The following is a 16,391-nucleotide window of genomic DNA, read 5'->3' on the forward strand; positions in this document are numbered from 1 at the left end:
CCGGGCCTTCGCGAGGGGCCGGATGTCCAGGCAGGAGAGGCCGGATGTCCGGGCTGGCGTGGCTGGCCTGGATGCTCTCTGGATAGACGGGGTCCGGATGTCAGGGCGAGGGGGCGGATGTCCGGGAGCTCGGGACGGGCCGGATGTCCGGGCCTTTGGCCAGATGTCCGGGCTGGCAAGGTTCAGCTTCTGGACGATTTTGTGATGGGCGCCGGATTTCCGGGCGGGGGCCAGATGTCCGGGCTGTCGGGCCGGATGTCTGGGCTGAGGCCGGATGTCCGGGGCCTGTAGACCTGGCCGCTGGCTCCTTGACGCTGGTGATGCTTCCAGGGGCCGGATGTCCGGGGTCCTGGCCGGATGTCTGGGTCCTGGGAGTTGCACTTGGCTCCTTCCGTTGGTTCTCCTCGTCCATGAACTTGGCGGCTTGTCCGTCTTCATGAGCATCTCCGGGAGGGTCCTCTTGATACCTAATCATGCATGGCATATCGGACTTAGGTAGTAGCCATGTCTCGAGAGGATCATGTGTGATATCACTAAGGAAGGAAGTCACCTCGTTCTCGAGAGCTCTAGCTCGTGCTCGTGTCATGGGTCCTCTTGACTCTTGATGAGACGATTGTAGGTCCATGGGGATGACCGTAGGATGCTCCGCATCACTAGCTGTGGAAATCGTCACGCTGCACCAACTTCTTCGCCGCTTTCCACTACTATGCTAGCTGGTGAGTTTGATCGTTACCTGCCATCTTTATAGTGTTCATGGGTGTGATCGTGTAGTAATTTGTTGTTGTTGTTGTTGTTGTTATGTAGCACGTTCCCCTACACTGACACCTGACAATAAGTATCCAACAAAGAGAACACCAATCTAGCACCATTACCACTAACCTTAAATAACAACATAGTGTGATCTGCAAAGAGTAAGCAACTCATCAATGGTACCGATTCTGATATTTTAATCTCACTGATCTGCAATGACTGATTCTGGATTTTAAGAGGCACAAAAGACCCTCTGCGGCAACAAGAAAAGGTAGGGTGAGATAGGACTCCCCTAGTGAATCCCTTTTTTGGCTTAGTAGCCTATTCACCCCTTCCGCCCTCTAGACATACTTATCGATCATACAGTTGGCTCTCCAGCGAGCAGCATGGTCACTGGTGTTGGCTGTGTGCTTCGGCCATGTGGATGATGAGGTGAATTGTGGTGGGCGATCCTGGCAAGGTTATCGCCATCAGTGACGGTCAAGCCCTGATCTGGATCTTGAGTTCCTGGCCTGCCGTGATGGAGTCCTCGTCGTGGAGGGGCTTGTGGCTTGCACACAGAACGCGGTGGAGGTGGTGCCGAGCGCAAGCTTCGCGCTTCGGCGGCGGCAATATCTGCAAGTGTTGCGGTTCTCTTGGGTCTGCACATGAGCCCTCGCCGTAGCCCCAACCATGGTTTTATAAATTTCAGTTCGAGAAATATTTCAACACCTACTAAATTTACTGAATTTCAGTGATTCGGTTTGCATTTCAGCCAATGCTACAAGATATAAATAAAGTCACACGATCAAATAGTGGAGGATATAAATATTTCCTCAAGACATATACGTAGGAGTATTTTTCAGCGATTTCGGTCTCCCTTCTCTTGTTTTTGTCACGTTCCGCCACTGTGGTGCTACTGAAAGCTCTGCCTGACCAGCCGAAGCACCCTAGTAGCAGGAAAGCTTCGTGTGGTCTCCAAAAAACAGCAGTCAGTAGTCACAGAACGATACACCGCACCGTCACGAGCCACGAGAGAGAGAGAGGGGAGGAGCGGGCAACGGCCATGGCCACCGGAGCTGCCTGCTACTACCACCCCGCCGCAGGAAGGGGGAGCCCCTCCTCGCTATCTCCGGGCCTCGGGTCATCGCAGAGCAAGGTGTTCTTTATCAGCAGCGGCGGCCGCAGCAGCAGCCGGTGGTGGATGAGGAGGAGGAGAGGGGAGGGGAAGGCGAGCTGTGGCAGCATCAATAGCAGCAGCAGGGCAAGGGCGAGGCCTGCCTTGTTCTCCCCTGCCATGGAGTGGCAGGAGTGCAGGTAACCCCAACCCTCCATGTCCATGCTAGTAGTTTGATATTGCCTTTGAATCGCTGTATTATCATTTGGTTAAAATGGGAATTTCTGACATGTGAATTTTTGCTCATGTTTGTGATGGATAATTTGCTAGTGCTGGTTCACTTCAATTGGAGTCTAATTTCTCAATGTTGAAATGAATCTAATGTTGTAAGGGTACTTGAGAAGGTTCTCTAGATATAATCTTTTGCTTCGGTACACCCCCCTCCTAAAAGTTTGCACAAATCTTAAAGCTACTTAAAAATGATATTCTCCACATTAATGATCAACTAATTATAATCCCTATATTCCCCCAATAGATCAAACAAGAGATCAGAACAATCTAAACTTTTTGATTGATGGGGTAATTTCTAATCTCCACCTTTAATCTGTATCAAAATCTGTAAACTTTTCTAGGGGGTTGTACTGAAGCAAAACTCTCTCTTTGTTGCACTCAAGAGATCATTTTGCCCTTCTTTTGTATGTGATATCTGAGTCATGGCTGCACCTTCATAAGACGTTGACTGTTATTTAGTTAATTCATGCTTCCAGGAACAAGTACCATCGACACAGCTTGCTGATAGTTCCATGCTTATCTGCAATACATATTTTCTTTCATCTGTTCTCCCCTCACGGTGACTGAACATTCTCTTGGATGCAGCACTGAAATTGAAGTTGATGTTCCATGTTCAGTGGCCTACCAGTGTTACTCCGAACGTGAGACTATTCCTCAATGGATGCCATTCATATCAACTGTCAAGGTGCTTGTTAGCACTTTTCTTCTTGCACATCATTTTTCTTTTATTTTAGCATGCCATGGTTGGAGTCCGAATTTTTCTATACCTGAATAGAAGTGGACATTTACCATTACAACCTACAAATTGTATTAATCTCCATTCCAATCTTGTCACGAACACACACCGAACTTCCATCTGTGCATTGTTGAGGAAATCGTTAACTGGTAGCTGCTCGGTTGGCTAGCGAGTAGGGGATTAATATAGGCTAATCGGCAAGTTAATCGACCCTTTAATCAAGTAATCGGATGAATTATCAGTTTATTGGCTACTCAGTGACCCTACGAGTAGGGATTAATAGGCAAGTTAACTGGTTAATCGGATGAATTCTTGAACAGGGCATCTGTGTCATCCTTCCATCCTTTAGACGGGTATATTTTAGTATTTGGGTGCTTTTACTTATTCATGGCTCACACTGGCATTTAAACAATTGCAGCAAGTTAGCAATTCCATTTTTTCTATTTGATGGAACTTTGCAGTGGCATATCGCTGAATAGAGCACTTGGGGTTGATATATGTCTACATTCCCCATAGATGTATGATGTGTAGAAGCTTCTCTGGTCATATCATTGGGCTTCTATCCTCTGCATATATGACCATCAACACCCACTAGCATTCACTATAGCTAGAACCATAGTAACCGACATGCCTGTTCTGTGCTGTTTCCGTTTCATTAGTTTGGTTTTCCATAAACTAAGCTTTCCCTTTCAGTTTTACCAACAAATGGTTATGCGTGTGATAATTTACAGGTCCTTGAAGATAAACCAGAACTTTCACGTTGGACTTTGAAGTATGCGATACTTGGTCGGGATGTAGAATTTTCTTGGCTTGCCCGGAACATGACGGTAAGTATATACTATGACAAAGCTGCTACAGATCTGGGAGTGAATATTCAATTAATAAAACTTTCCTCTGTATCAGCCAACTAAAAATCAGAAGATTCATTGGCGATCTCTTGAAGGTCTTCCTAACAGGTGATTATTCAACTAATCCAGACTTGCATACATACTAGCTGAATGCCCGTGTGTTGCCACGGAACAAAAAATTTAGAACGGGCTTCTATGATGAAAATGAACCTTCACTATCATAGTCCATTTCTTATAGCGAACATGGGCTATGTTGTGGAAGGTTCATCTTGTGGGCGTTTTGTCCAGTCTTGACTTAGAGGTGGTACTGGATTGTAGTTGTAGACAAAAGTTATTTGTGACACTACTGTTAGTTAATCACATTATTTCAAATAAGTTCAGGGCTTCAGGCTAATATAAGGCTTGACAAATGATGTAGGAACAGCAGTTGGTTATGAATCGCACATATATGTTTTGGGTACACATCTGTAGGTGCCATACATGCAATTATTGCATACAATTCAAAACCTAATCTAATATACTAACCTTCTAGTTCTTCAGGAAGTTAATTTGTTGCACGCTCGAGTTACAATACATATCATACAGTAGTTAGCTAGTGGCCGAAGTGCTGCATGTGGCCGGAGAAAACAGGGTGAGTTTCTCTATATACATTAATATATAAGAATGTATCAGTGTCAGCTCTTATAGAAGTATGTTCAACAGGTAGTAGCTATTCAAGTTTGTATTACAAAGATGATTCCTGTAGTATATACAGAAGGCAGATAGCAAAAAGGAGCCCAGCAAACTATGCTTACTGAAATCACTCTTATAAAAAAATAGCAAGCTTGCAATTTCTGAGAGGGCGTGTCACGGCCCGGCTGATTGCCGCACAGGTTGTAGTCGTGGTTGGTAGGAGGACGAGGGCGAGGCCCTCGCTTGCCTATGGTTGGAGAAGGGGGTGAGGAGGGGCGCCGTGGCGCAGGAGCAAGAGAGGAGAGGTTGTAGGATATTCTGCTTGCGTTTATTGATCCAAGGGCTGGCTATATATAGCCTAATTACAAGACCAGACTAAGACTCCTATTACAATTGGGTGTTGGCAGGGTAACCTTCTTCGGGACTAAACCTTTCCAACTAATACCCAGACTCCTAATCTAAAAAGACTGTAATTAAACCAGGACATATCTTTAGGCAGGTGCAGGGCCGGCCCGTGCAGGTCCCTTACGCCTATAGGGCTGGCCCCACATGACATCTCCCCCTCCATTCTGAAACAGCTCGTCCTCGAGCTGGAAGCTTGGATAACGTTCGCGGAAGGTTGTAACATCCTCCCATGAAGCAGCAGACGCCGGCTGGCCCTCCCAGTGAATGAGCACCTGCTGGATACCGCGGGCAATACGAGCACACAATGCTTGGACAGGGGTTGGATGTACTCGACCCTGAAACAGAGGTGGAAGCATCGGCGGAACTTCCGGCGGTGGGCCATGGTACTTCTTCAGGACCCCGACATGGAAAACATTGTGAATGCGGGCGCGTGGGGGCAGCTCCAAACGGTAAGCAACCGTATCGATTTTAGCGAGGACTTTGAAAGGCCCATAATATTTGGGAGCCAATTTCCCTTTGGCGCCTACTCCAAGGAATGCCGCTGGCCGGTGCTGAAGACGGAGCCAAACCCACTCTCCAACATCAAAAGAAAGGGCCCGATGCTTATCATCATAGTAATGCTTGTACTGTTGTGCTGCCTGAAGGAGACGCTCACGGATGTCGTGTAAGAACTGATTGCGGTCGACGATCTGCCGTTCCACCGCCTGATTGCGAATCTCGCCCGGTGTATAGTCCCGGAATGAGGGGGGATCCCGTCCATAAACCACCCTGAAAGGCGTGTCCTTCAACGCTGAGTGGTACGAAGTGTTGTAGCAGTACTCCGCCCAAGGCAACCATTGGAGCCACTGCCGTGGGCGATCCCCAGTTATGCAACGGAGGTACATGGTGATGACGCGATTGATGGCCTCAGATTGCCTATCAGACTGCGGATGGAAGGCCGAACTCATGTGCAAGCGTGTCCCCGCGGCGACAAATAGAGCCTTCCAAAAGCCCGAAGTGAAAACCACATCCCTGTCCGAAACGATGGATGTGGGAAACCCATGAAGTCGGACAATGTTGGAGAAGAAGGCTTTAGCAACAGACTCCGCAGTGTACGGATGCGCCAAGGGGATGAAATGCGCATACTTGGAGAAACGGTCCACAACGGTCAGTATCACACTTTTGCCGCCCACCTTCGGAAGTGCCTCAATGAAATCCATGGAGATGTCTTCCCAGACACGAGAGGGCACTGTCAAGGGCTGCAATAAGCCGGCTGGATGAAGCTGCTCCGTCTTGTTGCGTTGACAAACTTGACAAGCACGAATATTCTGCTGAAGTGCGGCCCTTGCTTGCGGCAGATGGAAATCCCGGCGAAGACGATGAAGTGACTTCTGGATACCTTCATGGCCCGCATCATGGGCTGCAGCCAGGACCTCCCCGAGCAGCGGCGACGCGGGTGGCACATAAGCCCGCTGTTGGAAGGTAACAACACCATCAACAAGAGCCCAAGGCTGTCCTAACTCACCAGATTCTAGTTGTTCCCGGAAAGTGACAAGCGCCGGGTCCGTGTGTGCAGCCTGACGGAGAGCTTCAAACAGATCAAAAGAAGGCCCGGATATGGCGAGTGCCTGGCCGGCAGGAGCATCACGGCGAGAAAGAGCATCGGCGACGATGTTTTGGCGACCCGGTTTATATTCCACCGTGAAGTCGAACCCCAACAGTTTGCCCACCCAATGATGCTGTGGAATGGTAGCGAGGCGTTGGTCCAGCAAAAACTTTAGGCTGTAGTGGTCAGTTTTGACGATGAACGCCCGTCCCCAAAGATAGGGCCGCCAGTGGCGCACGGCATGCACCAGACCAATGAGCTCCCGCTCATAAGCGGCGAGAGAAGCATGACGCGAAGCGATGGTTTTGCTGAAATAGGCAATGGGGCCGCCACCTTGATGGAGGACTGCCCCGAAACCAGATCCAGATGCATCACACTCCACAATGAATGAAACAGCAAAATCCGGCAGCTGAAGCACAGGGGCTGTGGTAAGAGCTTTCTTGAGGGCTTCAAAGGCAATAGTCGCTGCAGGCGTCCAAAGAAATCCGTCTTTCTTGAGGAGTGCCGTAGGGGAGCTGCAATGGTGCCAAAATCCCGGATGAACTTGCGGTAGTATCCTGCCAGTCCTAAGAAACCACGCACAGCGCGGACGGTGCGCGGAACCGGCCAGTCTACCACGGCAAGAACCTTGTCGCTGTCCATGGTAACTCCTGCAGCGGAGATGATGTGTCCCAGATAAGCCATGGTTTCCTCCCCAAAGGAACACTTGGAGCGCTTGAGAAACAGTTGATGTGTGCGCATTGCCTCCAAAACGAGCTTGACATGACGTAGGTGATCCGACCAGGACGAGCTGTAGATCAAGATATCATCGAAGAACACAAGCACAAACCGACGAAGGTAGGGACGGAGGACGTCGTTCATGAGTGCTTGGAACGTCGCTGGGGCATTTGTCAAACCAAAGGCCATCACTACAAACTCAAAGAGGCCCTCATGTGTGCGGAAGGCCGTCTTGTGGATATCCTCAGGGGTCATCCGAACCTGGTGGTAACCCGACCGGAGATCCAGTTTGGTGAAAAAGCGGGCGCCCTTGAGTTCATCCAGAAGTTCATCGACAACAGGAATTGGAAACTTGTCCTTGATGGTGACAAGGTTGAGACCACGGTAGTCGATACAGAAACGCCAAGTCCCGTCGGCCTTTCTGACGAGTAGAACGGGGGATGAAAATGCAGAAGAACTAGGACGGATCAGACCGCGAGCCAGCATCTCTGAACATTGGCGCTCTAGTTCATCTTTTTGAATCGTTGGGTAGCGGTAGGGACGGACAGCAACCGGCGGTGTCCCGGGAATAAGATGAATATGATGTTCATGTGCGCGCTGCGGCGGCAGGCCCTGTGGGTCGGCGAAAACATCGGTGAAAGTGGCCAACAGGCTGTCCAGAAGTTCCTTGCCTTCGCACGCGTGTAGGTGGGCAGGACGTCCGAGGGAGCCGAGGCCCGACCACTCCACACGGTGATCCGAGTGCCAAAACGACATCCACTGCGTAGTGAAATCCCAGAGAATTGGCCCAAGAGTTTTGAGGAATCGTGTACCGAGGACGATGTCGAACCCGCCCAATGGAATGGCATGCAGATCAACAACGAAACGCTCCTTGTCAATGGTGATCGCAGCCTGCTGAAGGAGTCCCCGACAGGTCACCTTATCGCCATTAGCGACCGTGACTCCCAAACGACGATTGGAGGAGAAAGGCAGCCCCACGATGGTGGCCAACTCTTCGTGGATGAAGTTATGAGTGCTGCCTGAATCAAGCAAGGCGACCAAGTCACGGTCCCCGATGCGAAGAGTGACCTGCATTGTGTCGCTGGTGGGAATTCCGGTAACAGCCAAGAGTGAGATTTGTGCTTCCTGGAAATCCTCAAACTGCTCCTCTTCGGCGTCGGCGGATTGAATATAGAACAGTCGTTTGCAGCGATGGCCCCGCGCGAACTTCTCGTCACAATTGAAGCAGAGACCCTTAGCGCGCCGTTCATCCATCTCGGCGGGCGTGAGTCGTTTAAAGACGAGCGCGGGCGTGGGGTTGGAGGAGTCAGGCAAGGCCGGAGTAGGTGCAGCCATGGGGCGGAGTGGACGGCTGGGCCGGCCCGGAGTGGTCGCGGTGCTGGTGACAGTATTGAGGTGCTCAAAGGAGATTGCTAAGTCCATAGCTGCGTCCAAAGTCGCCGGTTTCAGCATCTCGACCTGAGTTTTCATAGGCTCGCCCAAGTTGTTGGTGAAGATATCCCGCTCATCGTCATCAGCAATGGGGCGCACCCGAGAGAGATTCTCTAGAAAGCGCCTGGAGTATTCTGCCACGGTGCCGGAGCGGCGGGTGGAGATCAGCTCGCCAAAGGGGTTGGCGCGGGTCGGTGGTCCGAAGTGGTTGGCGATCAGTTTTTGAAACTCGTTCCAGGACGGCCGCTGGCCCAGCTTAGTCTCGAGGTGGCCATACCATAATGCGGCGACATCGGTGAGGTGGTATGAGGCGAGCCAAGTCTTATCCGACTCCGGCGTTCGTTGCCCGAGGAAGAAGAGATTGCAACGTGTCAGCCACGCCCTTGGATCGCTGGCCCCGTCAAAGAGGGGAAAATCAATCTTGTAGAGGCGCGGAGCCCTATCCCCTGGATCGGCCGGGGCCCCGGTGTGGGAGGGCGCATCTGGGGGCCGCAGGAGCCCGGTACCACCCAATTGAGGCGTGCCCTTGCCTTCCAGCCGAAGGAGGGCCAGGTTCTGCGCGCGCTGCTGCTGTGACGTGTCCGCCAGCTGGTCCTGGAGGGTTTTGAGTGTCGCGGCGATGGACTGGAGGGTGGCGCGGTCCTCGGCGCGCTCTGTCCGAGCAGTGTGGTTCTCCTCCGAGAGGCTGTTCAAAGTGGCGACCACGGCCTCATGATCCTCGTGCTGTTTGGTCGCGAGGTCTGCTAGGGTTTGCGGTAGGGGCGCCGGCGGCGGTGGCGGAGACATGGCCGCTGGGACCGACGAGGAAGCTGATAACAATAGTTGTAGACAAAAGTTATTTGTGACACTACAATCCAGTACCACCCAATTGTGGAATGCATTTAACTAACAGTAGTGTTACAAAAATCTATTGTGGAATGCATTTAACTTGCAACCTTTTTAGTTTATTACCTTGCAACTCTGGCAGGCTGGCTGCTACATGCATCACAAACAGAAATACAAGGAGCTTCATAAATAAATTCCTGCAAGATACCTTCTAGAAAGGTTTCACTGAAGACGAAAATGAACCCGGAGGAAACACATGCAGTTTGTGTAGCTACTACAGAGTATATTTGGTGGGTTTGCTTATAAACCCAATATTGAAATCCAAACAGAGCGATTTTAAGACAAAAAAAAGCAAAATCATACTATTAAGCACATTTGTGACTTGTGGGCGCTGATGAGCTAAGTAGTGAATTCACACATGCATAGGTACACAATTCTTAAGAAATCTTGAGGCAACACAACATTTTATGGAATCGACTCAACCTTTTCACCTCGAGTCTAAAAGTTCCTTTGAGAGAAGATTAGAAGGTAAGTTCTGACACTGAGTCCTACAGAAGCATGGATGTACACAAGACATGTATTAAAGTTTAAACAGTATTCAGAAAAATAACAAGGTAGTTTACTGACACGACAACAAAAAATGAAAATAACTCATTTTGCAGGGCAAAAAACAATCTTAATTGACGTAATCACAGGCTCACAGCTGACTAGAAATATAACTTTCCCGTCTCTTGATTGCCGTAATTACAAGTGACTCACAAAGTTCAAAAAAGATCCCAGCCGCCGCAAACCTTAAAATACGATGAGAAGGAGAAAACATCTTCTTTCTACAACGAGTCATTCATTCCAAGATTCAACCAGTTGATCCTGCATTCCCCCCTTCTCTTTGTTCCTAACAAGCTTGTCTGCACATAGATAAGTTCCAGCTTACAAGTGTACTCCCTCCATCCCATCAGTGAATATAGTGCCTAGTGCATGTTAGATGTTTTTAAGGTCAAACTTAGTGAACTTTGACCAAGTTTATAGGAAAATTTATCAACATCTAGAATATCAAATCATATAATTATATTAATCATGAATTATATTTACATATGGTATATATTTGATATTACAGATGTAGATAATTGTTTCTATAAACTTGGTCAAAGTTTGTGAAGTTTGGCTTTTGCGAAAACCAATGCGCACTATATCATGTGGAGCGGACAGACAGAGTACTTATTAAAGAAATCAATTTCGGCATTATTCTGATCATCCCCCGATAGCATCTCAGAACTGAATTTTATACAAATTCTACTGCATGTGCTGGAGATCCTTTCAGGTAATTGTTTGGAAAGAAGAATGGGAAATAAGTAACATGACTTCTGAACTTAACTGAATTCTGTCTCCTATTTCAATCTGTGTTCGACCCATGGAGCTGGCTACTTTTTGATTTATTTGGAAGTTGGCATAACGCAATTCACTTGTTGCAGGGGTGCTGTCCGATTCTTCCCTAAGAGTTCATCTTCTTGTAGAGTACAAGTGAGCATTCTGCCCTGTGAATTTGACGCTTTTTGTTACTCTAATATGAGCTGCTGCTTCTTCACAACTTGATCTTCCTTCATCATTGTGTGCAGCTAACGGTGGCCTATGAAGTTCCTGAAATTCTGACCCCGGTTGCATCAGTAAGTAGCAAACGAGCACGCATATAATTATTTTTTCTGCAGTATTCCGTGTTTTAATATTTCGTTGTCACAAATCAGTGAAGTTGAGCAATCCAACCATCCTTTTTCACCAGGCCCTGAAACCATTTCTGGAAGGTTTACTTTTCAATGGGCTAGAACGTTTTGTGGCGTTCGCGAAGGAGCGCTATAGTAAGTCCCTCCAGTCTTGACAAGATTAACTGTCCTCAACACTAAGAATTTCAATTTCATTCACAGTTGATGTAAAAACTGCATAAAGCCACTAGATGTGCCAGGGGAAGAACTGTATCCGAAGAGAAATACAAGAGTGACTTATTCTAGCAAATAAATATTGACCGTTCGACTCTGACTGTCATGTACTGTCGTCTTGTTTGTTCATAGCTTTTCTAAGTCAGAAATGCGTACTATCCATGATTTTGCACTAAGCTGAAATCCCAGCGGAAACTGGTCTTTGTATACGGTATTTATCTCGAACCGAGGTAACCCTATTTGTCGATCGTTGCGAACGATACGATAGTGGTGACCCATGCAGCAGTGGGGCTACTGCAGCACTGGGGCGGTTTTCTAAAGAGTTAGGCGCGGTTTTGGAACCTCCGCTTGGTTGCGAGAAAGTTTCGTCGGTGTTTTCTTCTTTTTTATCCATCAGTTTTATCTTTTTGTCTCTTTGTTTTCTTCCCTTTTCCATTTTGACATAAACATTTTTTTTTTCAAATACATGTTGAGCACTTTTTTAAATAATGCGGGATCATTTTTTAAATTGATAAAAAAATTAAATTCGCAGGCACTTCTAAAATTTGTGATCATTTTTCCAAACCCATAAATATTTCATAAATTTGTGTATTTTACAGTTTGCGAATATATTTTAGTTTCACATAAAAACATTTTAAGCTCTTTATAGCGCATTTTTTGAAAATAGAGAAAAAGGTGCAAATAAATATGAGAAGGTTTTTTTTTGAGGGAAAAATATGAGAAGGTGAAAGGAAAAGTATTTGTGACCAGTGTGTGTCTGGCTAGGAGGGGGACGCGCCTCCTGATGCGCTGTGCCAGGCCCGTCAATGAGGTTGTAGGCGACGTGAGCTTTTGTGAGTCACTTGTAAGGCAGGGGGACGGGTCTCCTGTTGGCGCTGGGCCAGGTCCGTCAATGATGTTGTAAGAGACGTGAGCTTTTGACATTTTTAAATACATGATTAGTATTTTTAAAATATAAGTTTTGATGTTACCTTTTTTTCTTCATGAACATCATTTTTACACATTTTTTCAAGTTTAATAACTTCTAAATACATGATTAACACAATTTTCAAGTACATGTTTCTGAACATTTTTTCGAATACATTAAAAAAATCAAATATGAATTTTTATTTGAATTACGAGTTGTTTATCTTGTGGGAGACAAAGATGAACGAGGGAAGGCCTTATCTGTAAATGTGGAGAGGGGTGCGGTACAAAATTTTCATAGTTTGCTTTCTATCCGTCAGATATTGATCGGAGAGACTATATTGCAGGATGGCAGGCGCACCATCATCACCAACTCACTTTTATAAGAGTAGAGATAAAAGAAAAAAAGAATATGCCAACATTTTTTAGATTGTAAATAAAAGTTTTGAAATGTCAAGAACATTTTTTTGGAACACTCGAACATGTTTTAAATGTAACACCCATTTTTGGAGTGTTACCAAACATTGTTTTTGAGTTACATTAATATTTTTTGGATTGTATAAAAATTTATTTGAAATGCTATGTACAATTTTTTGAAACATGTGAACAATTTTAATGCTATCAACATTTTTCTAGAACTACACTAATAATTTTTTGCACCGCGTTAATATTTTGGAAAATCGTTTTAAGAAAAGAAGTAATTTTCAGTTTTGAAATATGGAATCCTTCTTGCGAAAATTTCAACAAAAGAACAAAAAAAAAAAGCTAATACGCAAGAAGCTACTTGAGTCGGCCCAAATGTAGCGGCGGCAGGGTGCCTCTTGAAGTGAGACCTCCTTTTGTCTTGCAACACGCGATTCATAGCCTTCCCCATACATGCACAACCCCTCATGTGAAACAAAACCCTCTCCCTGCACACTAATCTCCATGTTTTTGGCCTCGTTCATTTGCTCACGTAAAATCACTTCTGTTCTCACGCAAAGGTAAAGAACCCCACATTGTTCCATAGTTTAGACCTATTTCCCTTTGCAACGTGTCGTACAAAATTGCTTTCAAAATCATATCTAAGAGGCTAAAATTAGTGCTACCTGATATCATCTCAGAGGAGCAGTCTGCTTTTGTCCCAGGCAGACTGATCATGGATACGTAATTACAGCTTATAAGTGTCTTCATTTTATGAAGTGGAACAAAACAAAGAGGAATATGATGTGGTACAAAATTGTGCATTAAAACTGGATATGATGAAGGCATATGATAGAGTTGAGTGGGACTATTTACACACACTAATGTTGAAACTGGAATTCACAAAGAGGTGGGTGGCCATTGTTATGAATGTGGTGAGGTCAGTCAAGTTTTCAGCTTTATTCAATGGCAAGAAAATACATGAGTTTAAACCTTAGCGTGGGATTTGACAGGGGACCCAATTTTTCCATATCTATTCTTGATAGCAGGTGAGAGCCATCCATGTCTTTTAAAATCCATTGATGAGTCATCCAACTTGAGTGAAATACACGTGGCTTCTTCGAATGTACAAGTGCTTGGATTAGAGTGTGGGATCATGCAGTAAATATACACCAGCTACCCCACTTCATCTTCTATGAAATTGCCTAAATCATACCATCTTTGTACATATGGCCTGTCCATCCCATGCCCATAGATTGAGTAAAAACTTCATTTTATGTGAAATTGCCTAAATCATACCACCTTTGTACATATGGCTTGTCCACCCCATGCCACCAATCCAGTAAAAACTCTATGCCCACCACATGCGCACCGGCCTTCTAACCCGTGCCCACGAGTTCTGATGGAAAACCTACTAGACACTCCGTGCCAGGGGGTTTGCGGTTCTCCGTTCGGGTGACCCTGTGCCCATGGGCCTCCAGGCAGGCAACAATAACATTTGATGGTCGGGGTACAAGTAGTCTTCCTTCCACCTCCCACCTCCCACCTCTAATTTTTTTTAGAAAAGGAGGATGACCCCCGGCCTTTGCATCTAGGCGATGCATGTAACCATTTTATATATTATTCACAAAGACCTTACAAAGTAATACATCAATAAGCCTGAAGCCACCATCTTGGCAACATCTGTCGCTACTCCTATCCATTTGATGAAGGATGCCGATAGTCAGAGCTGAATACCAAATATACCTCGCAGCAAAACCTAACATCTAAAGCCGGAGGCCCCACCCAAGCCGCTTGCTGGGTCTGGGGCATATACCGGTCCGGCACACTCTTAGAGTCCCACCGCCACCGTCTTTCACTGATCCATCTTCAGAGCAGGTACTGACACATCGATCATGTCACGCCTGCCGTCGACGTCACCACGACGCCAGACCGCGCCACCTCCCTACGCACGTCCATCATAGCACATCCGACGCCGAGACTCTGTTGCACCATGTCGCCGTCGTCGCGGTAGATGCCACGCCGCACCACCTCCTGATCCAGATTGTCTCCAACACCAATCGAACGGTGTTCACTAGTCACATAGCTCCCAAGGCGGCACCTTCAAAAAGGGAACGACGCCAAAGACGCCGTCATCGCCCACCTCTAATCCTAATGTCCCAAACCTTCAAAAGCTCAAATGCTTTCAATCCCTCCATCAAACTTCACCATATTTTGAGGATTGAAAGAACAAGACTCGATTTTATACTTCCACCAAACCGATACGTGTTCTCCGCTCGATTTCATCTGAAAATTTGATCCAGCAAACACATCCGGAACAACTGGAACCCATTGAAGAGTACATCATAGTATCTACAAGCACCGGAATGATGATGTGAGTGTTACACAGCAATGCAAACCAAACACCACCGCATTACGGTTCTATAGTATCCACACCAAGTGACCGCCTAATCCTACTACTCCCAACAACGGGATCACTAGACTGAAAATGCTGTCCGGATCTCCCCTTTTTAAAACAAAATAAATGCAATGTTATCAGTGGTGTCGATCCGACAGTAACCAACCAATCTGCCTGCAGACCTTTGACACCGAGTCTTCGATCAAACGAGCTAATCCCCAACCGGACAGGAAATGAAGATAGGATTTGCCCCCAGCTTCCGTATCCCATGTAGTAGTGGCGAGGTTGTTTAATCGACGGCGCATAGGATTCCCGCTCGCCCTTGACCTCCTCTTTGCATCGCCGAGTTCGACTGACGCCACCGGATCACATACAATAAGCCATAGCTCAACTGAATTAGGTGCCATCTGCAGCGAGGCGACAGAAGGGTCCTTTTTGGCGCCCATCACTTGCTCTCTACAATATTGGCAACAAAACAGCCTCATCGTTTTCGCCTCGCTGTTCGTCGAGCCTGAATATTCGTTTGGCGGCTCCCCTGACCCGTCGTGGGCTCATGATTGCCGCGCTTATTCCTCCTGCCCTTCGATTCCATCGGCTGCGCGAGTATTATACTGCGTCGCCCGCCGGGGATCGATCGATCGATCAATGGTATCTGCGGAGTCCCGGGGCGGAAGTGCAGGTGTTTGTCTGGCCGGCGATGTGTCGAGCCACCGCCAGCCGAGTTGACACGGGTGGGCGCGTGGTTAGGTGGAGTGGAGCGTCCTGGTGCTCGCTGCTGGTCAGCCTCCCTCGGCTATACGGGGCGCATGGACATATGCCTTTCTCTTTCGTTATTTCTTTCCATGGAGACAGAGACAAGCTCGAGCCCTTTTGCTCCCACTCCCTGTGGTGTTAACTCTGCTTTCTTGTGCGATTCTCATGGCTAGGAGCATTTCGCGCGCTTGTGCGTTTCTAGTGGCCATTAGTTACGGGGGAGTTGTTGATTTGCTTGTGTGCTTCGTGCCATGTGTCTGCGTGGAGTACACTATCAGTAAGAATCACAATTAATTAAACAGAATGCGCATGTTCATCTTTATATGTTTTGGGTGTGGGCTAGTACCATGTTCCAGTCCACATAAAGCCATGCTAACCACGCGAGGAAGAGCATAAAAAAGGTGTACTGAAACATAAAGCCAGCATGTTGTTGCTAAATTGTATTGTGTTGAATTTAGTTAAGAAGTTATTACAGAGAAGTTAATGTCTTATTTAGAAAAATAAATCAGTTATCTAACTACCCGCAAAAGAAGCAAAATAAACCAAAGAACATTATGATAATCGATTCCAACACGAAGCACAACTAAATGTTTATGGTGTTCGACATCATGTACTCTGACTAAATCCTTTTAACATCTAATCAATTGT

The 16,391-nt window shown here is 46.9% G+C and overlaps 1 protein-coding gene across 2 annotated transcripts; it reads left to right on the forward strand.

Moving 5' to 3' along the window:
* Nucleotides 1-1,696: 1,696 nt before the first annotated feature.
* LOC109762768 (uncharacterized) lies at nucleotides 1,697-11,381 on the forward strand. Of its 2 annotated transcripts, XM_020321637.4 has the most exons (8): nucleotides 1,697-2,046; nucleotides 2,723-2,822; nucleotides 3,605-3,700; nucleotides 3,777-3,829; nucleotides 10,826-10,874; nucleotides 10,970-11,017; nucleotides 11,131-11,206; nucleotides 11,273-11,381. In XM_020321637.4, exons 1-8 carry the CDS (start codon nucleotides 1,796-1,798, stop codon nucleotides 11,290-11,292), a joined length of 693 nt encoding a protein of 230 aa, XP_020177226.1. In that variant the 5' UTR covers nucleotides 1,697-1,795; the 3' UTR covers nucleotides 11,293-11,381. The 2 variants fall into 2 exon arrangements, with proteins under 2 accessions (XP_020177226.1, XP_040260089.1); XM_040404155.3 differs by having other exon boundaries at nucleotides 1,698-2,046; nucleotides 11,131-11,381.
* The last annotated feature ends 5,010 nt before the right edge of the window (nucleotides 11,382-16,391 follow it).

The sequence above is a fragment of the Aegilops tauschii genome, chromosome 3 (assembly GCF_002575655.3).
Source record: "Aegilops tauschii subsp. strangulata cultivar AL8/78 chromosome 3, Aet v6.0, whole genome shotgun sequence".
In the NCBI taxonomy this organism is placed as follows: Eukaryota; Viridiplantae; Streptophyta; class Magnoliopsida; order Poales; family Poaceae; genus Aegilops; species Aegilops tauschii.

What these genes read in the sequence shown, in the direction of transcription:
- LOC109762768 (XM_020321637.4), top strand. Translation starts at nt 1,796, where the DNA reads ATGGCCACCGGAGCTGCCTGCTACTACCACCCCGCCGCAGGAAGGGGG. An exon ending in CATTCATATCAACTGTCAAG is followed by an intron (nt 2,823 to 3,604) that starts GTGCTTGTTAGC and finishes GATAATTTACAG; the next exon opens with GTCCTTGAAGATAAACCAGA. An exon ending in CATCTTCTTGTAGAGTACAA is followed by an intron (nt 10,875 to 10,969) that starts GTGAGCATTCTG and finishes CATTGTGTGCAG; the next exon opens with CTAACGGTGGCCTATGAAGT.